Genomic DNA, 22,850 nt, shown 5'->3' on the forward strand with positions numbered 1-22,850 from the left:
GCTTCAAATATGGAGGATGGCCTTGTTCTTTGCCAAGATAATTTGGTTTCGTTTCTGGATCGTGGGAGGAAGAGGAGACAGGTCGTCCATCTTACAGTCTATCCGCGAGATGCCACAAGAGTTGGGTTAGTTTTTAATGTCAAGGTTGAATGCTGCTCATGAACAGTGCTAACTTCCTGTTTTGTGCTCGAGCTAGAGCCCACGCAGCAGCTATCACATTCCCTCACCTATAAAGGTCAGAGCATGGCAATATCCTTCAGTATGCCCTGCAAGGACGACAGCTTTTTCGATTTTAGGTGGCTTTACATGTGTAAGCCTGTTAACATCCGTATTGCCCATCACCTTTCTCAAGCTTGCAGCAAAGGCGTCTGCTCAAGACATCTGAAGTTACCTGAGAGCCGCCTGCTCCAAACAGATTAACAGCTCCTAGATGCTGGAGATGTCATATAAACTGTATAATATATTTTGCAGGATGTTAGGGTGCCTTGGGTCCCGGAGAATTCATCCAGCTTGTCTTTTTGGGGGATTTATTTGCAATTAATCTGAGCTTTGAGTCAGAAAGCCTCCCTACAAGTTGTAAAGCTCTCTCGCTGAATATCTGACGAGGACATATTAGCTTTTCAGCCTCACTTGAGAGAATATTTGATATGATGATGAAAAAGAGAGTCATGCCTTCAGATCTGGACAATGACTTTGCTTTCTGCTTCTATCTTATCAGCCTTTGTAAAAAAAAAAAGAAGAAAAAAGGGGACAGACTGAACAGAGATTGAGACTGACATGACTTTTACCTCCCTTTTCTTCTCAGGTACAATGGTGCTTTATCGAATGTGACCCCATGAAAAAGGGGTAGAACTGCCTTCAACTATTGTACTGCAGCATTAAGGGACTTATTTTTAACCATGTCCTGCGTCATTTTGTCTATTTCCCTTCCGGCAGGGTTTCTTGAAGGACTGCCCCAGCGGAACCCTGAATGTAGAGGAGTTCAAGAAGATTTATGCCAATTTCTTCCCCTACGGTGATGCCTCCAAGTTCGCTGAGCACGTCTTCCGAACCTTTGACACCAACGCTGACGGGACGATAGACTTTCGGGAGTTCATCATCGCCCTGAGCGTCACGTCACGGGGCAAGTTGGAGCAGAAGCTGAAATGGGCCTTCAGCATGTACGACCTGGACGGAAACGGGTACATCAGCCGCCAGGAGATGCTGGAGATTGTACAGGTGAGCAAGGGACACATGGGTAATGTAGACTGGTTGGGGGCAAAGGAAGAATTGAGGCATTTAGACTATGAAAAAGCATGTAGGGTAATTACAATTTACAAGTCTGTGCTTCTGCTCAGGTGTTTTTGGGGTAGCTAAAACACAACACAGAATACTGCTTTCGAGGCCAGAGGAAAGGATTTTGAAAACAGCCCCAGACATTTTATTTGGCCACTTCAGGGACTCACAAGGGACAGAATGGTCTAACTCTTTGCTACAGAGGCTGTGTCCTGACTTTGAGTCCCTAGCTTTTGGTCAAACACCAAAACACTGGATCTCACACTTCCCTTAATACAACCACAGTATAACCCGGATGATGGCACCAGGAAAAGTTATGCGTGAGTGTCCTCTGGTAAGACACTGGACCCCAGATAGCCCCTGATGGCTGTGCCGTGTAGAGAAAGAGCTGCGCTTACAGTAAATGCACTGCATGAATGTGGGTGAATGGTAAAACTGTACTGTAAAGCTCTTTGACTCGTCATCATGACAAGACAAGTCATATTTATAAAATACAGACCATTTTTAATTCATATTGATTGGAAAACAAATGCGTGAAAAATCCTTCGTTTCCCATAATTCAATCGTTTCCATCTTTTGTAGACTAGAGCCGTGAGTCTTTGAAACTACACGTGTCTCAACCACATATTAGATTTCCTTTAAAATCAAGATAAAATGCACAATCAAGTGAGTCGAATATTAGTGACATGGGGTTTGTGAGCAAGTGTCATAAATCTCAAACCTAACTTTGCATTGCATTAACACATGGTGCAGTGTAGCTGCTCATTTTCTTTACTGAAGCTTTTCCAACATCCCTTCAAGTTTCCCAGAAGCCCACTACTGTACATTTCATTCGAACCAGCCAATCATATGCCGACCCGGACAGAAATAGAGTGCTTACTGATATGATAAGTGCTCACTTAAATTATGCAAGTTAATACATTTGTTTAAGAATGCATGGTTTATACTTAATGTGCTGATTGCAATACTGTTGCTGTGAAGACTGTTAAGTACAGTGCTGCATTAGTGCTGAAATATAGAGTCTCATATGTGGGGATATCTGATGGAAGATCTTGCTGTGTGCTGTGTGTGTGTGTGTGCACGCTTGTGTGTGCGCTTGTGTGTGCGCTTGTAGACCTCTGAGTGCTCATGGATTAGTGAGTTAAATTTAACAAGAGTTTATCCCTGAGTGTGCAGAATACTGGGATTATCCTCAAGCTCATTAAGGTTACGCACCCGGTGGATGAGAAAGGAGGGGCCCATTGTGTCACTGCACACCGGCAGAGACGGACAGATCGTCATTGTGGAGCAAGTCCAATTTGTTTGTCTTCGCCATCCTAATCAAAAGAAGCGTCCAACCCCAAAAAACTAAAAATCTTTTCTTGATTTGTAGATTTATGAAAAATGTATGTGGCATAGCAACCTGTTCCTATTGACATCTGCGACCCTTATCACCAAAAGCTCTCTTGACATGTTTGCTGATGTCCTCCACGTGTATGACATCTAATTACCCCTCCTGAGATATTTTCTGTTTTCCCCACATGTGCTCACTCGGACATTATCCAGAGTTTTAACCAGGGGGCGGGCATGAAACGCTCTGGAGAATGTCCACAGCAACTGACTCGGACCTTTGCAATCTCACATAAAGCCCATCCGCGGTAATTTTTGGAGTCCAGTGCATGTCTGAAAGCAGCTTTGAAGTCAAATGATAAAAGAGAACTAAGACAGAAATTGTGAGTCAGCCTCATTGTCCTCCACTTTTGATATTTTCAACATACGACTTCTCACTTTGTTCTCCAAGAGATGAAAAATAAATTCACTGAAAAGCACAAAGGGCCTAAGCTACATTCCCTCCTGATGGCTGTGCTGTGACACCGATCCACCGTCACTTTTACACCCCTTATTGCCGATGCAAGAGATTTATTGGGCACGTAAGCTGATTGTAGCCCCGTGCCTGATGCCAGCGGATCGTCGCAGCCTCACCGTGCTCACTTGCAGAGGTTCATTTAATGCTATCTGGGGACAAGAGGCGCACGTATCAGTCGATAGATAGAGATGTATCAGATCAATACAGTAAGCTCTGCGTGTCTAACCCCACCCACCACCACCACCACCACACACACACACACAGCCTCTGCCGCTCTGGTACGATGCTGTGGTTCTACAGGCGTACAGACCCCGTGTGGGTCTTTGTGGAAAACCTGCCCAGGGTGCACCTCTGAGCATCTGGAGTAACACATGTCAGTGTATCAGCATCTCAAAAGCTGCCGTGACTTTATTTTTCAGTTCAGTCTTGTTTTATTTCTCTCCCGCTGAGCCTCCTTAATGGGTCCCTGCTGGCCTGAATTCACTTAGCTTTTCTTTTCTCTCGCCCCCACCCACTGTGTCTCTCTCTTCTTTTCTCTCTCGCTCTCGCCGGCTCCGCCGCCCGTCTCTCAGGCCATCTACAAGATGGTGTCATCTGTGATGAAGATGCCAGAGGATGAATCCACGCCCGAGAAGAGGACGGATAAGATCTTCAGACAAATGGACCTCAATAACGATGGTGAGTGGAGGAAATGGCAACATGGAGCGATGAATATGCTGCAGAGTGAGAGATCGGAGGACAGAAGTGATGTGCAGCCGACAAATGAAACAGATGAAGAGCAGCAAAGACAATTTGAAATGTGCTCAAACGAAAAACAATTTAGAAAGGCACTCAGTAGAGTACATGCCTCCTCCAAGGCCTAACCCTCCCCTTATGAAACAGCATTTCAATTCACCAGATCTAGATTTCTATTTGGATCGGCACCAGATCAAGATCCATGAATTCTGAGAAATTAGTCAAAATGTTGAAAAACATCTTACAATGTTAAAGAAAGTGAAAAAAAAGAAAATCCTGCATTAACTGGATCTGCTACAAATGTAGGGTCATGTCTTACATATATCGAAATATGTCGAAAATTATTTATATTGTAATTAGGAATATTTGCATCTTCTATACGGGCTGACATCATTGTGAAGCTTGTCAGAATTGAAACATGTTTCACTGTTGGGGATGATCAGTGTTTATCCTTCAGGTCAATATTGAACATCCTGCTAAACCACTGAGAACATTGCTATTGAAAACTCCTGTGTGTGTCAATGAATATTCCTAGAGGATTCTGTATAGTTCAGGTGTTGTCGTTACACCATACCGACTTATTCTGATAGTCATGTTCATTTGCTGCTTCCAAGGGGACGATGTGGTGCCGGACTAAATAATGTCTGTTTTTCTTGTCTTCTCTCTGCGGTCCGTCCTGCAGGCAAACTGTCCCTGGAGGAGTTCATCAAAGGTGCCAAAAGCGACCCCTCCATTGTGCGGCTACTCCAGTGCGACCCCAGCTCGGCCTCCCAGTTCTGAACTCCCGCTTGGCTGCGCAACCCCCCCCCCCCCCCCCCCCCCCCCCGCCCCCTTTCCTCCTCACTTCTTCTCTGTTGCTACTGAACCAGTCACAAAAAAAATCAATGCATGATGGTTTTTCATCTCTCATATCAACTTATATTTTTTTATGTTGTTGTGTGCAAGGATAGAAGAGGAATTTTAAATAGGATAAGGAAAGTCATCACTGTCGTTTTACTTTAATTTTTATATTTGGGGAAGATTCTCTCTCTCTCTCTCTCTCTCGTTTCCTCCTCCGCAACACGTGTATATCATGTACATACTGTATGTCTATGTATATCATAAGATGAAGTACATTTGTCTTCATGTATGGTGCACACAGTCCGGCATTGAAAGGCAGTATTATGTAGCGTAGCTTCCTGGTCTGATCTGAATGGGTTGTAGGGAGTTCAAGGTGGGCGGGTGGGGTTATGGGATTTTACTGCTATATGATGTTTCGCTGAGAAAAAGAAGGCCTAAGATCCCATTAGGTTTTTATTAAATATCTACTGGCTTATTGTTGATTTTTAAATTTTCAAATCTTTTTGTTTTTCATTTGTACATATTTTTTTCCTCCACGTTGTTTTATTTATTCATTTATACTCTTATCAGCGTGCTTTTACTTTGATAAGTTGTCAAAGATGTTGCAGTTTACAGTGACAGAAGGAGAACATGTCCGCTAAGGTCAAACTCTTTGGGATTGTTGTGGTTGTGGGAGAATACGCAAATCTTGTGAAATAAGATAAAGTCCCATGATGCATTTGATCAACGACACCAGTAGCACATATCGTTTGAGCCGCCATGTCTTTGTTGAAGTGTGGCCGCGCATTTAGTTCCGAATGTTTGTGTGCATGTGAATTTGCGCGGTATGCTTGAAGCTAACTTTTACAGTATTACCATGTCGTGCTGTTTCCTAATCTGTAAGTATTTTAAAGTTCTTTATCGACGAGCTGTAAACTTGAAGAGTCCCAATCCGTCACTACACTGCATGTTCCTGCGATCTAGACGACGACAAGAATACACGAAACCAGTTCAGGCACGGTGGTATCCTTTTGTAGCTCTGCAGCGTACCAGACGTACCAGACTGAATATTTGTCTCGCTCCGGGACAAACCCTGACCCCCCCCCAACCCCCTCCCCTCTCTTTCCCTTTTCCTCTGACAAACTGGAAAGATCACTAAGGGCTCGTTCATCACTCTCTTGTTGAATGCTTTTATAACCTGGATCAGTGCGCTCACGCAGCAGTGACATAGAGGGACAGGTGTCATGAGACGGGAGCGGGATCACGTACTGGCTCTGGTTTGGACTTTTTTAGGGTCACTTGTGCAGTTACCTGACAGAAACCAGTGGCTGTGTTTATATGAGCACTAATCAACATCTTTAAAATATAATATGATATTCTCACATTTTTATTTTGCATAAGCTTCGACCTAATTCAGGGGCTGCATCCTTCAGAGGAGGCAGTCTATGTAGACCGCCAAGGCCAGACTAAAAGGAGGCGGTCTTGTCTACATAGGTTTTCTATGATCGGCAGAGCTGAAGTTTGACATGCCAAGAAAGTGCCCCCTTGTCTTTCTCACAAATGCACCTTCAGCTGCTCAGTTGAGTTGAAGCATCATACTCAAGCATTGTGTGTCTCCTCACTTTCTGGTGCCCTCAGCTCTTTGAAAAGAAGGTTCTTCACTGAAGCTTAATGAATCCTGGGAGGGGCGCGAAGGAACCCCCGTTGGAGCGTTCATTTCCCTGGGACAGAAGGATGCATTTGGAGGACACCTTCAAAATGGGACAGTATAGTCTTCAAATACAGCCTCCGGAGGATGCAGCTCCTAAATCGAGACACAGAGAAAGTGAAGAGCTTGGAGACACGGCATCAAATCAGTCTCTCTAATTGAATGACGTATTTTCAACTGTGTGAGATAAGAGTTTTAAAACAAAGCCTTGACTGAACAAAACATGTCTCACAATCAAACACCTCCATCCTAAATACTGTGCACATGTAAACGGAGCCACTGGTTGCAGCGATGCCAGCACCTCTCTCCTGTTGAAGTCATGTAAGGCCCAAGTTGCCGGATCTCTGTTGCCACCTTCTGTTATGGGAAATAAAACACACTATAAATTCTGTCGCGACAAATGTTGGCCAAACTGACAAAAAAACTAAACAGATTGGAGCAAAAATACTTTTTGCAATGGTTCATGTTTCTTAATCAGATAAGATCCACAACAAAACACCAGTGGATGCTTTATATTGTTTGGATATTTAATATTGTTATGATAATGGCGTTTCTTTATTCTTGATGGATACGGCAGTATATGTGTATTTGTGGTACAAACATTGGACTTTTTTTACTTTTACTTTAATTTATCAAGTATAGTAACTTTTTTAGATTAGGAATTTACATAGGATTAGTTTAATGTTATCTATTGCTTTAGATCAAAGTACTGAAGTTGTAAAAGTAGTAGCAGTTAAAAATAGTTCCAACTTACCTAACAACATTAAAGAACTGCTTATTAATGCATCAATAATAATGCTCCAATAATGTGAAATTACAACACTGACTTTTGCGTAATGGGTTATTTTGTTCTGATACTCTTAAGTAGGCTAAGGTTTTATTACCGATTTTTCAGTATAGTTATCTATTACAAAATGGTCTGAATACTTCTTCCAACAGCGCTAAATAACATTCTTTAAATTGACCATGAATATCCCCTCGCTTCAGAGAAAAGTGGAGAACTTCTCAGTTTCCATTTCTTAATTTTAGTCTTCTGATTTTAGGAAATCCTTTTCTAACCGGACACTGACATTTTCCATTAAACAATTAAATCATTTTATCCGTGTTAGAAGCTTCATAAAGCAGGAAGGGCTTCAGTTCACACATTGTGGGAAATGTGCGGAGTCAAACTGCTCATTACACTTGGATGATTTCTCTGTCGGCCGTGGGAGAGAAAATAAATAACTTTTTGTTCACTGGTCAAAACGACGCTCAGTCAAAACAGATTCAATTATGAAAAAAAAGGCCAATAGCCTGATAAGTCCAGTATCAGTCTAATTGTGTTTTAGTTTTGGTGTTACTACCTCACACATTGGAATGTGTGTAGCGGTGGCTGGAGTGAACAACTAATACAGAGCCTGAGAGCTGTGCTGGTGCAGCCACATCCACATGACATGACACTGATCCAAGGTTAACTCGAACCAAAAGTTTGCACGGGAGCTTCCATACTCTGCTTTGGGGATATCCTATAGTGTCACTGCCTTCTGCTGGTAGGATAAGGAACAACAGTTGCTACCCCTACACCAACCTATCACAGCTCTGCCCTTTTTCTATTCTCACTGCCTCTGACAAACCGGTACCTTGTGTTGGATAAATATGGCCCCTCTCCTCCTTTCTACCTTCCCTGACCCCTCTCCCCCCCCCCCCCCCCCTTCCCTTTTTTCGGTTGCATGAAAACCTCACGTGAGGATGTCATGTTTGTTTTCCGTTGGACCTGAAATCGAAATAAATATGTGTTTCAAAGCTGCACGTGTGGACTGCTCCCTCATTTCGGGTTATTCTGTGTGGGCTGAGAGCTGTAAAGGACCATCATGCATTTGCACACTTTCGAAGCTGGAGCATAGGTCTGTCTTGTCGTTCTTTTTTCGCAATATCCTGTCGGTTGGTGCCCATGCATGGCTGAGTGTAACCAGTCATACCGGTCCGGTTACTGTACCTGCTGCCATTACCACATATTAGAATGACGTTTTTTTTCCACTAACAAAGGTCAGGTACAAAACAAACAGAGGAGCTTCATTATTTTTCAATAAAAACTTTATTTACTCAGGCAATAAATACAAAACCTTGCAGGCTTAGTTTGTCATTAAACAGTTTTTCGTTGACTGTAGTAAACGCTACACACCCAAACACATACACACTTTTCTAAAAGGTTGAAGGCATGCCCACAAACATACAGTGTATTCTTTGATGGATATATTAATCTCCACAACTTCAGGTCAAGTTAATTATATCCTAACGACAGAGAATAGGTCAATTCCCAAAGTGTTGAAATATTTCTTCGCGGTAACAGCAACAATTGGCACCTTGTCCTGACTTGAGAGGATTTGTCTCCTCTTTCTATCCTGTGATGAATATTTTGGCCATCATAAGCAAAACACTTAAAAAGCACACACACACACTCCCCCTCTCTCACATAACAGGGATTCCACACACAGTGCAGAGATCCTCCGAGCTCCAGACATTTCATGCATCAGATTCACGATGGCCCGGTGCACTGCTAAATAAAAAGACCCTCAGTCAGAGTCTGTAGCTTTGAGGAGGAAAACAGTGTTTGACGCTGCGGTGCATAGACGCACAGCCCTTCTTCTTCCAGAAGCTCCCACCTGTCAAATGTGGCTAAATCCAGAAGCTGGACCTTTCCATCGTGCCCCGCTCCAGCAGCTGGTGTTGCTCCGGTGCCGTTTGCTGGCTGCCAGCCCTCGTTACCGGCCGCTCTCTGTCTGACCTTTCTCTGTGCGGCTGGCGAAGGGGCTGCCTCTCAGATGCAGGAAGACTCTGGTACAGACGGGGAGGATGCCGAAGAGGCGGGGGAGGTCTGGGCTGCTGTACCGAGGGAGCAGTGCTCGGCTTTGGAGGTTGGCTAAAGCCTCTTCTTGGAGGTTCAGCATAGTGCGATGGAGGTTCACTGGAACTGCTCGGCGATTCCGTGTAGCGAGAGGGAGCCGCTTCGGCCTCCATCGGCCTCACCACATTGATCTTCACAAAATCAGACAAAATATAATCCAGTTTTGAAATAAGGCTCATTTCAAACTAACACAAACACCGGGATTCAGCCGCACAATGTGTCTCACCGCTCTGCCATAGTCTTTCGGTTGCTTCTTCTTCCGGCAGCACGGCAGGCCCAGGAAGGAGACGCAGACGGCCAAGCACTGGGCAGAAAACACCATCTGGGTGATGCATGTCGCGATCAGAGGCAACCAAAGGATCAGGGTGGTGCTCTGGGGAGGGATGAAGGAGCGGAGTTAGCAGCGACCACCAGCTGGACCACACAGAGAACAATTTGAGGCAAGGGCTCCCAGCAGCATAGATGAGGACACAGTTGTGTAATGAGGCGACAGAGAATCGTATTACTCTCAAATGGCTGTGGAGCCCTCTGCAACAAACACGGCAGCGAACCGTGGGAAATTGGGTTTGCACAGGAGAGTGTGGTGAATAAGTGAGTAAAAAGTGCTCGGAGGGGATTCGAAGAAAGATAGCTGCCTTTTGTTCGGTGTGCTCTCTAGCAGGCTACAAAGAGAATGTGGTGCTGTGAGCTTTCGTTGGAATCCATGATGAAATATGCAGGAAGCAACAACATTCACTGTCAGAGCCAGAAGCCTGAGACACTTTCATGTGATATAATGTGAGACAGTGCTCATTCTGAGTTGGGACTTCCTGTCAGCAATATTTCGTTTATTGTGACTTTGGCCTTATTTTGGTACTGATTTTCAAAGCAAAATGGAAAGTTCATAATTGAATTATACCTCACGTCAGGAAAAGGGAAAACACTGAACACTTTATAAAGTTGCAGATGAAACCATCACCTCCTTGGCAGAGGGATCACATATGGGTTTATAACACACACACTAATGTAGTTGCACACAGCTATATGGACAATTTGAATGTGTATTAACATAGTTTTTTTTATCAAGTTAGATATGGTACCATTTTATCTGTATCTACAGTGGGACCGCCGTTAACCTCTTGCGCCAAAGGTCACTTAACAGATAAATTGTAGATTACAAGTCGTGCTAAAACGCCAAAGTGTTGCTGATGTGTGGAAACAGCTGTGTGGTTGAGCAGACCTGGCAGTTGGTCTGAGAACCACTGGAGCAGGACAGAGTCTGAAGTGGACCGACAGGGTCAGGTCAGCATTTCTGCCACCAGCCCGTGGGCTGCAGAGTGTGGCTGACTGAGCGACAGAAAGACAGAAAGACAAGACCCTTCAACTGCCTCCTTCTCTCACACCCTATGTACACACACACACGAACGCACAAGGGATTGAGCCTATGGGACCGCTCTGTTGCATCTATGTGACAATAGTCAGCTCTTCAAAGAGCCAGTTGAGGAAAAGAAAGCCACTGTGATCTCAGTAGTATTACAACCTAATGCACTCACGTAGATACGCGTGGGGTCAAAAGGACACTCGTTGGTGATGCTGGAGTAACCGATGGCATCGGGGGTAGCGACAGTGAGTCAGGAGGCTCCGCCCCCCATGAATGATGGCCCTCACCACGGACACGAGGAGTCCGACGGCTGAAGCCGCCGCCGTGACGGCTGCCACCAAACTGACTACGAAGAGTGACCACGTCTGTGGGAGACATATTGGGAAAGAAAACCTTGATCATTGACTGTAGGACGGGGGAATCTGCAGCCGTTAAATGACTGAAGTACAATAATGAATTAAGCATATTAATACAAACAGAGCAAATACCACAGATTTTAGGTATCTGCTACAACATGATGAAAGATTAATATTCAAGTATAATATCATATATCTATCATATATGGAATCAAAGGAAAAACAAACCAAATAAATGTCAGAAAACATGAATATATTTTGTGTAGATGTGAAACATGTCAATGTGGAAAACCCCAAAAGACAAATTTAATAAAAACTTAATGCACCAAACGAGACTTTAAAATGTTGTGTACGTCTGTGTGTGTGAAAACAGCAGCAAATAGCATTGCACCAGGAAACTTCTCAACTGGTTTGTTTGAAGTTTGAAAATATTAACTTGAGTGCAAATGCAGTCGGCACAGTGTGACCACAGTCTATAAAGAAACCTCTGCTCTGGAAGTTGAGAGGTCACCTAACAACAGGCCTGATGGCTGGATGTCATCATACAAATAATCCATCCAGGTCGATATCAAGAGTTAATACCTGGTTTAAATGGGACATGTAGGTCAGAATCTGTTGTTATTTTCCCGGCTTCATGAAAGTGCAATTGTGTAGATAAGTGAAGTCTCACTTTCAACACCATGTTAAATCTCTTTTGAAAACCCCCATGTAGGATCCATGTGTTTGTGCTAAATAACATCTATTGAATGCAACAGAAAGAATACTATGTGACCTTTTGTACGCAAAACATGACAGTTACATTTAATGGGAAACCAATAATTCTTTTAAAGGATTTATGGTTTTTGTTGGTGTCCAAAAATTGAGTATTTTTTTCAGGAATGTCTTTCTAACCAAAATACAGGAAATGTGCCAGAAATTCTCAGGTTCCAGCTTCTGTTTATACGATTCATCTGAAAAAGACGTCAACTAGAAAAACTACAAAGACAACCATCTCTACGGCTGAAGTTTCCGGTCATGCACAGGGTGTTAAGGGGCAGACAGTAATTTAGTGCTATGCTATTTTAGGAAATAATTTGGACTTTGGAAGAAAGTAAACTAAGATTGTGACCCCTCTTTACTTCCTCAGCAGGTGCCAATGGGCCTGCAGCTGCCACAGCCAGGATAGGGACCTCTAGAAAGTTTGACAGACTGCCTCCCCCTCTGTTGTTTTAGTCTTTCAAGGGATTGATTGATATAGCATGATGAGGGCAGCTTGACCAAACTCAAATATTTGAAGTAATAAGGTAAAGCTATTAGTGATGCGCAAGATTTACAGACCAATAAAAGTTCTGGGTAGAGGAACCAACTCTTCAATAAGTTTACAGAATGTGTGGCGAGGGCACAGGAAGTCTCCAGACCTCTCTGCGATGAGTTCAATAGAAACCTGATAGGAACTATAAGGAATAACACACACTTTCTGGGAGATTAGAGACCGTAGCAGGTCCGGCACAATGTGATACAGTGCTGCAGTATTAAACGATTTAGGGAGTGTTGAGATTAAGAGTCATTCTCGCCACATGATGCATGAAAGAAAAAAGAAGATAAGAAGACGGATGAGGAGGTAAGCTGCTGCTCGTCAGCCCTGCCCAAACCGCTTCACAGTTTCTCCCAGCGACAAAGGGAGAATGGGAGTGGTTTGATCGTGGCAGGTTTGCCCGGGCTTACTCATTTTGCCTCGTCAGTCCCGTCCCAGCAAGCAGACAGCTGACTGAATAAACAGGGAGGAGAGGCCGCTCTGCATGACTGGAGGGAGGGAGCGAGCGAGGGGGGGGGGGGGGGGGGGGGGACAGAAACTGTTCCGATACTGCAGAGCTGGAATAGTCAGACAGAGAGAAACGCTTGAAATCAAGTATGAGAAACCAGGAAAACAGCAGAGAGAATACAAGTGTTTGTGAGGAGTATTACTCAGAGCATCGTCTGGCAAAGTAGGGGGTTTCTGGGAAATAAGAAGAATCTTTTTAATCACTTTTTGATAACTTTCAAATTGAATTCAGAAAACGTGATACTAACCAGGCCTCGACTCTTCTTGTTCTTAGACAGGACGATGGCCAGGATGCCAACAATGATTCCCTGCAGACACAAGACAGATGTTCAGTTTGCAGCTGCTACGTCTATAACAATAAAGAGAGGACAGAGATCAGGCGAAAAACATCTAAGGTTTATAAAACTCTAAGATCTCCCATCGTACACTTCTCATCTGGTCTCCATACAGGAGAGGCAGCAACACAAGTCAGCCTCACAGCTGTGGGTGTCATTGCAAGCATTTCAAATATGTGTTTAAGCACCACTGTGTGTGTGTGCGTGTGTGGGTGTGCGTCGATTTGAAAGTTGTTATTGTCAGACCTGACAAAGTGTTTTTCATTCTTGGCTCACAACATTTAAAATACAACCTTCACTCAGGAGCAAAAACCACACTTTACTTAAAAGAAATAATAATTTAAGACGTATCATAGTAATTATCAATATTGACTGATTTGCAAATTGTTTATCTTGATAAATATTTTGGCCATATTGCCCAGCTCTAATATCTGCATTCAAATCCAAGGGCAATCAGGGAGCAGATACCTTGGCCCGGCCATTTTAAAGCTCCCAACTTTAATGTCTTCTTTCTTGTGTCATTCCCTACCCCCTCCAAAATATATTATAGAAATCAGTTATGTCGTTTTTCTGTAATCCTGCTAACTAACTGACTCTCTAACTCACTCTGATGAAAGCATTATCCCTTTTTTTGGGGGTGCGAAAGCAGGAGGGATGTGGCATTACAAGTTTACCCTGATTACAAGAAGGATCCAGTGATCTTCGTGAGTGAGATTCTAAATGATTTTTAGATTAAACACTGTCCTACTTGGTTTTTAAGGAGCCACATGGAGTTTATTAAACACACAGGCTGATGCTTCTTTTACCAAACGTATTTTCCCCAACAGCTAAAGAGAGGCTTTTATGGCATTAAGCCAAAATAGCTCTTTGTTTTAATATTGATTTTTTTTTCCTTTTTCTACAGCACTTAATGATCATTTCTAGTTCTTCTGGGGTTTACTCAGTGTGCAGCCGCAGACATGGTGGACAGCTCAGTGCGAGGCGTCTCATCTCCAAAAACTCACCACCAGGCCGGAGGTGAGAGCCACCACGTTGGAGATGGCGTACTCCATGGCCCTGGCCTGCTTGTGGAGGCTGACGTGCCTGAGCACCACGCCGTGCACCAGCGCTCCCAGTAGGAAGTTCACGTGACCGATGAGGACCATGCACAGACCCATCTTCATCAGGGCCTTCGGCTCCTCCAGCCTGGAACAACACACTCCTGATGAGGGAGGGGAGGAGAGAGGAGGGAGGAGAAGAAGGTTACTGCTGCGGGAGGTAAAGAAATAGAGAGTTGCAGTGATTTCAGATGAGGTCACAACACGTCCATGTTCACCATGTGGTATGGATCAGAGACACAGGAGTCAAAGCCACTGCAGAGATGTCACTTGCATTAATGATTAGCTGCTGAGCACATAACTACAGAGCAAGCTGTGACACACGTGAACTGCAACAAACTACACTACTTGAAAAATCGAACTTGCCATGTCTAAAACTACCTGAAATTAAATCGTAACAATTATTCAAGAGACATTTTCTGTTTGTGTCAGAGTATGTTGTGAAGCAAAAAGGATAATAACGTTAAATTTAACTTTTCTTTTCTAAACGTGCACACATGAGATCAGCCGAGACATTTCAATGACAAAATCTGCTGTTGAACTGAGGCCCAAGTTTGACAGACACATAGAAACCTGGGGTAAAATCTGTCAAGTGAAAAACAACAAACTTGTGTCTGTATCTGTGACATCCAGTAACTGCAGCATTACTTAATGAATCTGAGCTTTTTGTTGAATGTGGTTGTACACCAGGGAAAGTTGCTGTTACAAAGAGGAAAGTTAAAAGATAGACACCAGTGAGAGTAATAAAGAAAGCATGTGACACAACTGCAACGAGATATAAGACAATATAAATCAAATTGAAATAATGAATATCCAAAGTGAAACATGTTGCACAGGAGCAATTGAATTGTCCTGACAAAAGTGTTTGCAAAGTAAAGAGTTCATATACATATAATATATACATGCAAGTGCGTGCGTGTGCGTGTGTCACATCCCTGCATGCATTGGGACAACCCACGTGCACAGGTGACAATTAGCAGTTCACATAAACACTGTTCAGCCTCGCACATTTTAAACACGTAGGCCAAAGGCTGCTGGTGAGAACACACCCGGAGGATCAATGTGAAACATCAGGATAAATAAGTAAATAATGACTTTGATACACGTTTTCACAACTACTCACCAACAAGACACCGACTCCTCCACACACATACACACACATACACACACACTCACAGACACACACATTTAAATTTACATCTATTACCTGCAGGGGCCATATCTGTGTCAGCTCACCATCCGTATAAAGTGATCAGAGAGTTGACTTCACTCAAAGAGATCTGCTCCTCTCTCCAAACACTGTGACACAACAGGAAATACACACAACAACACCTCTGCTTTCACAATAAAACCTCGTCCGAGCTCCCAGCCTGTCTTGTGGCAATGACGATTTATCAGAAGGATAAATAAAGAACAATAACACATCCTCAACAAATCAGGACATGTAGTTTTTATACGAGGGTTAGATATATTGCACTTAGTGAGTACTGTATGAGACTATCTTTGTTTGAACACTTACATTCAAGAGTAACAAACAAAATGTTGGCATCAATAGTCAATCACAACCGTTTTAAATCTCACTGTATTTAGTTTTTCTTGAAACAGCTCCAGTGGTAAATATTCATCTTTAGCGGGTGGAGCGTATAATGGTTTTATTTTGAAAAGTTGCCAATCACCAATCGTTGATTACATTTCGAAAAACCTTGATGCAGATGCACGGTTTTTGGGGTCATATACTAAAATGATATACTGAAAACACCTAAAATAACTTGCGTATAAAGGTGTTTGTTGTAATTATTGTTATTATAATAATAATAATTATTAGTAGTAGTAGAAGTAGGAGGAGTTGTAATAGTTGAAAAGTGACGTGTATTGGTTAACACCTGGATCAAAGCCTGGAAAAACATGACAGATGTGTTTTTAAAACATCTGACGCACTGATCATACATTTTGCACTATTGACATATTTACTGAAACATGACATTTGGCAACATATACATTAAGCTATAATGTGATTTCAGAGGTAGACAACTATTCCAATCTCACCTAACTTATTATAAAGTTACTAATCACAGGATCTATATATAATTCATACTGTATTAATTCAACATAGATTAGTAAGCAATCATTAACGAACTCAACCATTTGAATGGGAAAATTGAATGGATCATGTTTGCCGGAACCTTCAGAATATGATTATGTAGTAGGCCTTTAGCGCCACCAGGTGGATAATTGGCGCCTTTACAGGAGGAGAGAGCGGATCTTCTTTCTCAATGACGAGCATTTACTGTGATTTATTACAGGTAGGGAGAACAAACTTTATTCTCAGTGGTTTGACATTATTTCCAGCGAATACAAAAAGGAATAGTTTCAGTTTCGGTCAAAGATATATCGACAATGGTTACAAATACATGAGTCTTCTTTTATTTTAATGATCAATAACTTTTATTTCACAAGAGGTAATTCTGAAAGTATAAAATACTGTTGCAACATAGATACATTCAAAAATAAATTATATGTAACATTTTAATAACTTTAAGGGATATTTTCAAAGAATGCACACCTGCCCAAATGTGCCTTAAAATAATATACTGTAATTATTCCTCTCGTCCATGACGTCCAAGTAGAGATCATTTCCTAATGTAAAGACAATGTGGGACAAGATCCACCTGGGAAAAAATACGTTAAACAGAGGTTTCTGTTTCTGAGTTGGACAAACAAAGTAGAAATCCTCAGCCCTTTGGATCTCACAGGGCGGGACCTCTACAAACCCAATATGGACAGGAGAAACAACTTTGTGCTGGAAGACATGTGAGTATTGTAGTCAGTCAGACGTGGAAAAAAGTCAACCCAATCTATTCCCCCCCCCCACCATGAAGTAGGTGAAAACGGTCTTCTCTGTGGGCCGGTAGATGTAGCAGTCAACCAGATTCGGACAGGGACTGACATCACACTGGACCTTCCTGGGCAGCTTGAAGCTGTCGTAGATGTAGTGGAGCACGTACAGGAACAAGACCTCAAAGGTGGTTTTGATAAACAGGCTTATCAGATAGGTCCACCAGAGGCCGCCGTGCTTTTGGCCCGTGTTGTCGTACAGCCGCGTGTGCTCCCCGTGCTTGGCCTGGTACTTACGCTCCCGCTCTTCTCGATAGGCCACGTGCAGCACCACCATGAATGAGGGGCAGGTGACAAAGATGAGCTGGAGGGCCCACAGGCGGATGTGAGAGATGGGGAAGAAGTAGTCATAGCAGATGTTGGTGAACCCGGCTGGCGGGTGTTGCAGTCAAAGTGTCCCTGGTCGTCGGCCCAGACACGCTCAGCGGCCACCACGTAGACCAGGAGTTTTCAACTGGTTTTGTCCCAGGGACCACCATTCTGACTAGAAAGTAATCCAAGGCCCCCTCTGATGTGCCTACACTCGCACGTGCCTACGTGTGTTTGTGTGTGTGCGTGCATGTGGATAGAAGAAAGTTTTAACATTTGGTTTTCCATGTTGGTTTTATTTAAAATCCTCAAAACCAAATCTAGATATATCTACTTAAAAACCTCCAACAAATCTAGAAAAATCTGTGTAAAAAACAACAAAAACGGTTGATTTTAAGTGCTTAGGAATTGAAAAAAAAATTAAAATGCAGTTTGTAGTTGTACTTCATCTCAGAACCATATGTACATCAATATATAACGTTCATGACTTAAATTTACAGACATGAAGCTGACATGTTGAGAGAACGTTAAAGTAACGGTGATCAATAACAATCAACATTAACTGGGGCTACAACTGAAGAGGGAAGATGACAAAGTAATGCAGAATATGTCACAAATGGCCTAAGTCTTAGAGCTCTTCTAAGAAATTGTTTCTCAACCAGTGAACGTGGTATAGCTGACTGTTATTACAATTAATTGTTTTGGCTATTATGGCAAATTATTTGTTCTTATTACAAAGTATTTATTTTTCGCTCTTGTTTTATTTAATATTTTCATTGTTAATTCTGCCCTTTCGGTTCTTCTTTTTGGGAAAATAAAAATTCCCATCATACAAACTACATCTCCAAGACCTCCTGAGAGTTTTTCTACCTAGCTCAACCGCTCTTCTACATCTACCTTTAACACGCATGCACAGGGGGAAACTACTGGCAGTTTCCAGCCCCAAGTTTCAAGGTTCCCCTCATCACCTTTATATAATTTTAGACATATCTTTCTTATTTTAGATATTTTTCACGATATTCAATAGTATTCTGGAAATGTGTTGAAATATCAAAGCGAATTTCGCGGACCCCCGCGAAATTCGCAGACCCCCTGTTGAAAACCCCTGATCTATTATCATGCCCTAGTCTCTGCATTTAGCTGTTTACAAGAATGTACATTAAGATATTGAGGAATGTTTATTGTTTGTTTCTTTTCCGTTCTTAAGTGCCAAGTGTTGATGTTCGGTTTTCATCCATACTTTGATCGATGTAGCTAGCATAAGGTTTGCAGAAGAGTGCTGTCATTTTGTTTTGTTGTCATTAGAACATATCGGGGTGGTGTTGTGTTTACATGGTGCTGGGCAATTCTTGATGACACAGCAGATGGTCAGTCGGACCGATTGTGTTATTCACTCGTTTATATATTTGTTCCAGACCTTTAATTGAGAGGCACCACTTTGATATCTCCCATCATGTTCAGTTGATTTCCCAAACGTCCACCAGGAAAGATTCAGTGAATGTGTTGTGTTGGGGGAACGGTTACCCCTGAACCGTTTGACCATGTTGTGCTGTCATGTTTCCTACCTGGGGGAGAAAAAAAAAAAGTATTTTTTTGTGGATTGCTCTGGCGTTGTGACTTCAGTTCTCGAGTTGCTTTTACAAGTTTGTGTAGAAGGAGGAAAAGGTTGAAAACAAGTGCTTTGTTTTATTTCATCTTTGTTCCACCATGCTTATTTTCTTAAAGCGAAGGTGGCTATGTCATCCTCCTCACTTTGACCATCACTATTAAAGAAAGTCTTGCTGGTGGCAATGCAAGCTGTTAAGTCTGAGTTTGTGTCATTATCTGTGTGTCTGGTTTTAATCTTTCCAGCTCAAATGTGAACAAATTTTATCTGTGACTTCCAAACAAAAAAAGCTACTCTAGTCAATGTATTTTGCTTTTTAATTTATTTCTAGTTATATTACAAATTGTACTACAGTAAGTGCAACTGCAATGTGTGCCAACCTTTTCTGTTGTAACAATTAACAAAAGTTAAAAGGTATCCAAACAATCCTTTTCAATTTTAATTTCAAGACGTTCTTAGTTCAGAATCTACAATTCCATGTAGCTGACAACTGCTTGCAAGCTGTTAGTTAGGGCCCGAGCACTGAATGGTGAGAGGCCCCATCGAAGTTTCAAGGATTCTTATTACTTTTATAGTGACGAAACTGAATTGGCTTTTTGAGGGTTTTAACCTGCTGAACTTCTTACCAAACTTTGCAGAAAATTAGAAAGTGGTGAAAATGTACGTATTCGGGAGTAATTTGAAATGGGTGTGGCAAAATGGCTCAACAGCGCCCCCTGGAGCCAACCCTTAGGTTTCCCCTTGATCGATCTTCACCAAAATCGGAATACAGGTGTATCGTGATCAGTCATAAAAAAAAATTCTCAAGGGATATTGTGAAAAACGCAAAAAGGGATCCGCCATTTTCCATTTAGTGGCCATTTTGGCCATGTTCCAAATTTTTACTGTGAAGTCAGAAGACAAAGATATAAGGGACTGACTTTAGTTATTCAGTTATTGATGAGAATTATATTAAGATAATCGTTTTATTGCCTAGCTCCCTGTACTATTTGCAAACTTTGGCTTTAACTTTGTCAACTCAAGTCTAAGGGCTTGGTCATATATCAAGAAATGACACATTAATTTTTATTGTAAGTTTAAAGGCAAATTAGTGCTTGCATACATGGGAAATTTTTTACCCATGTTTGTAAACTTGATGTAGTAATACAAAAACTATTTTAGTTCAAAAATGAAGACCGAGAAAATGAATATAATGATTTGTGGTAATCAAAAACAAGATATTTTAATGAAGACTTTGTAATATTAAATAATTAAATGAATAGATTTTAAAAGATATAGCAAAGAAGCACAGCAATTCATGAAATAACATGTGAAATGAATACGGGTCATTTTTGACCCATGTTGTGCTTTAGAAGGGTAGTGATACAAAAATGATTTTTATTAAAAAAGTTAAAAAGGACAAATGAAAAATAAGAATTTGTGATGATCAAAAACAAGTTAGTTGAAGAATTCCTGGAATTCTGAATGATGAAATAAATTTATTGCAAAGATATTTACAATGAAAACTCCAATTGTAGTTTTAATTACATCGGCCATTTTGTCAACATCGGTCGAAATAATGACCGATGTTGTGTACCCTTTGATACACAACATCGGTCACTTTTGACCCATGTTGTGTATCAAAGGGTTAAAGGCAGATTTGTCCTCCTGAGTGATGGTATATGTCCTATAATGTGCCATTTTGTTCCTTTGACCTTTATGTTATCATCACTCCTTCTCAACCACCTTGCTGAACATCTCATCACAACCCACCAGATTGCTACTGAGACAGACGCATCATCAGGTAATTTACCCAACTATATTCCCCCCCCTGCACTCTTCTTCCACCATCATCATCATATCAGTTTGATGGTACCTGCATGCAAAAAAGGCTCCACAAGGGGGCCTAAAGTCTTTGATTTGAAGCCCTGATCCACTAATTATTCCCTGGTTATTGGTAAAACTTAAACAAATTCTAATCTCACAATGTCAAAAGACAGTGAAAAAACTAACTCTCTGGATCCGCCTCTTTGTCCGTGTAACCGCATCTTTTCCAAGTGTCAGAAGATTAAGACATAAGAGACTGACTTTAGTTATTCAGTTATTGATGAGAATTATATTACGATAATTATTGATATCATGTTATTGCCTAGCTCCCTGTATTATTAGCAAACTCTTTAACACCAGTAGAGGAAAGTAATGTTCAAATGTTATGTGCAGTTATCTCTTCACAAGATGTTAGATATTTTCTTCGATAGACACTTGTAAAATAAGACTTACATGAATCAGATGTGCAAAAGCAGCCCGTTTAGTTCTCACAAGTAGTTCTGACAAGTGTGGCATCTGAAAAGTTGTCCACAGTAAACATGTTCCTAACTAGAAACATTTACAAATCAAAGGTTCCTATCAAATTCACACTTGCATACATGGGATATTTTTTACCCATGTGTGTAAACTTGATGTATTAATACAAAAACTATTTTAGTTCAAAAATGAAGACCGAGAAAATGAATATAATGATTTGTGGTAATCAAAAACAAGATATTTTAATGAATACTTTCTAAAATTAAATAATTAAATAAATAGATTTAAAAAGATATAGCAAAAAAGCACAGCCATTCATGAAATAACATGTGTTATGAATACGGGTCATTTTTGACCCATGTTGTGCTTTAGAAGGGTAGTGATACAAAAATGATTTTTATTAAAAAAGTAAAAAAGGTCAAATGAAAAATAAGAATTTGTGATGATCAAAAACAAGTTAGTTGAAGAATTCCTGGAATTCTGAATGATGAAACAAATTTATTGCAAAGATATTTACAATTAAAACTCCAATTGTAGTTTTAATTACATCGGCCATTTTGTCAACATCGGTCGAAATAATGACCGATGTTGTGTCCTTTGATACACAACATGGTTCACTTTTGACCCATGTTGTGTATCAAAGGGTTAAAGGCAGATTTTTCCTCCTTAGTGATGGTATATGTCCTATAATGTGCTATTTTGTTCCTTTGACCTTTATGTTGTCATCACTCCATCTCCACCACCTTGCTGAACATCACCTCACAACCCACCAGATTGCTACTGAGACAGACGCATCATCAGGTAATTTACCAACTATATTCCCCCCCCCCCCCTGCTCTCTTCTTCCACCATCATCATCATATCAGTTTGATGGTACCTGCATGCAAAAAAGGCTCCACAAGGGGGCCTAAAGTCTTTGTGTAAACTTGATGTAGTAATACAAAAACTATTTTAGTTCAAAAATGAAGACCGAGAGAATGAAAATAATAATTTGTGGTAATCAAAAACAAGATATTTTAATGAATACTTTGTAAAATTAAATAATTAAATAAATGGATTTTAAAAGATATAGCAAAGAAGCACAGCCATTCATGAAATAACATGTTTTATGAATACGGGTCATTTTTGACCCATGTTGTGCTTTAGAAGGGTAGTGATACAAAAATGATTTTATTAAAAAAGTAAAAAAGGTCAAATGAAAAATAAGAATTTGTGATGATCAAAAACAAGTTAGTTGAAGAATTCCTGGAATGGTGAATGATGAAATACATTCATTGCAAAGATATTTACAATTAAAACTCCTATTGTAGTTTTAATTACATCGGCCATTTTTTCAACATCGGTTGAAATAATGACCGATGTTGTGTACCGTGTGATACACAACATGGGTCACTTTTGACCCATGTTGTGTATCCAAGGGTTAAAGGCAAATGTTTCCTCCTGAGTGATGGTATATGTTCTATAATGTGCTATTTTGTTCCTTTGACCTTTATGTTATCATCACTCCATCTCCACCACCTTGCTGAACATCTCCTCACAAC

General features: G+C 41.3%; 3 protein-coding genes across 3 annotated transcripts in view; 1 reads left to right on the forward strand and 2 right to left on the reverse strand.

The window, feature by feature from the left end:
• The window catches only part of LOC128461803 (hippocalcin-like protein 1), a 30,524-nt gene extending 25,888 nt beyond the window's left edge, over positions 1–4,636 (forward strand). The window contains exons 3-5 of the mRNA XM_053446918.1: positions 937–1,218; positions 3,694–3,799; positions 4,539–4,636. Of these exons, the coding sequence (XP_053302893.1) occupies positions 937–1,218; positions 3,694–3,799; positions 4,539–4,636 (486 nt within the window). The remainder of the gene's footprint in view (positions 1–936; positions 1,219–3,693; positions 3,800–4,538) is intronic.
• Positions 4,637–8,438: 3,802 nt separating this feature from the next.
• Positions 8,439–15,570, reverse strand: tmem54b (transmembrane protein 54b). Its single transcript, XM_053447494.1, is given in 7 exon segments — positions 8,439–9,398; positions 9,494–9,640; positions 10,800–10,862; positions 10,864–10,992; positions 13,033–13,092; positions 14,124–14,320; positions 15,424–15,570. Coding segments are annotated over 7 exon segments (969 nt in total). The 5' UTR covers positions 15,437–15,570; the 3' UTR covers positions 8,439–9,038.
• Positions 15,571–16,401: 831 nt separating this feature from the next.
• Positions 16,402–17,561, reverse strand: LOC128462140 (gap junction beta-3 protein-like; the record flags this gene model as incomplete). Its single annotated transcript, XM_053447438.1, is given in 3 exon segments — positions 16,402–16,455; positions 17,089–17,474; positions 17,477–17,561. Coding segments are annotated over 3 exon segments (525 nt in total), but the record flags the coding sequence as incomplete, so codon positions are not given.
• Between the last annotated feature and the right edge of the window lie 5,289 nt (positions 17,562–22,850).

This window comes from Pleuronectes platessa, chromosome 18 (assembly GCF_947347685.1).
Source record: "Pleuronectes platessa chromosome 18, fPlePla1.1, whole genome shotgun sequence".
NCBI lineage: Eukaryota > Metazoa > Chordata > Actinopteri > Pleuronectiformes > Pleuronectidae > Pleuronectes > Pleuronectes platessa.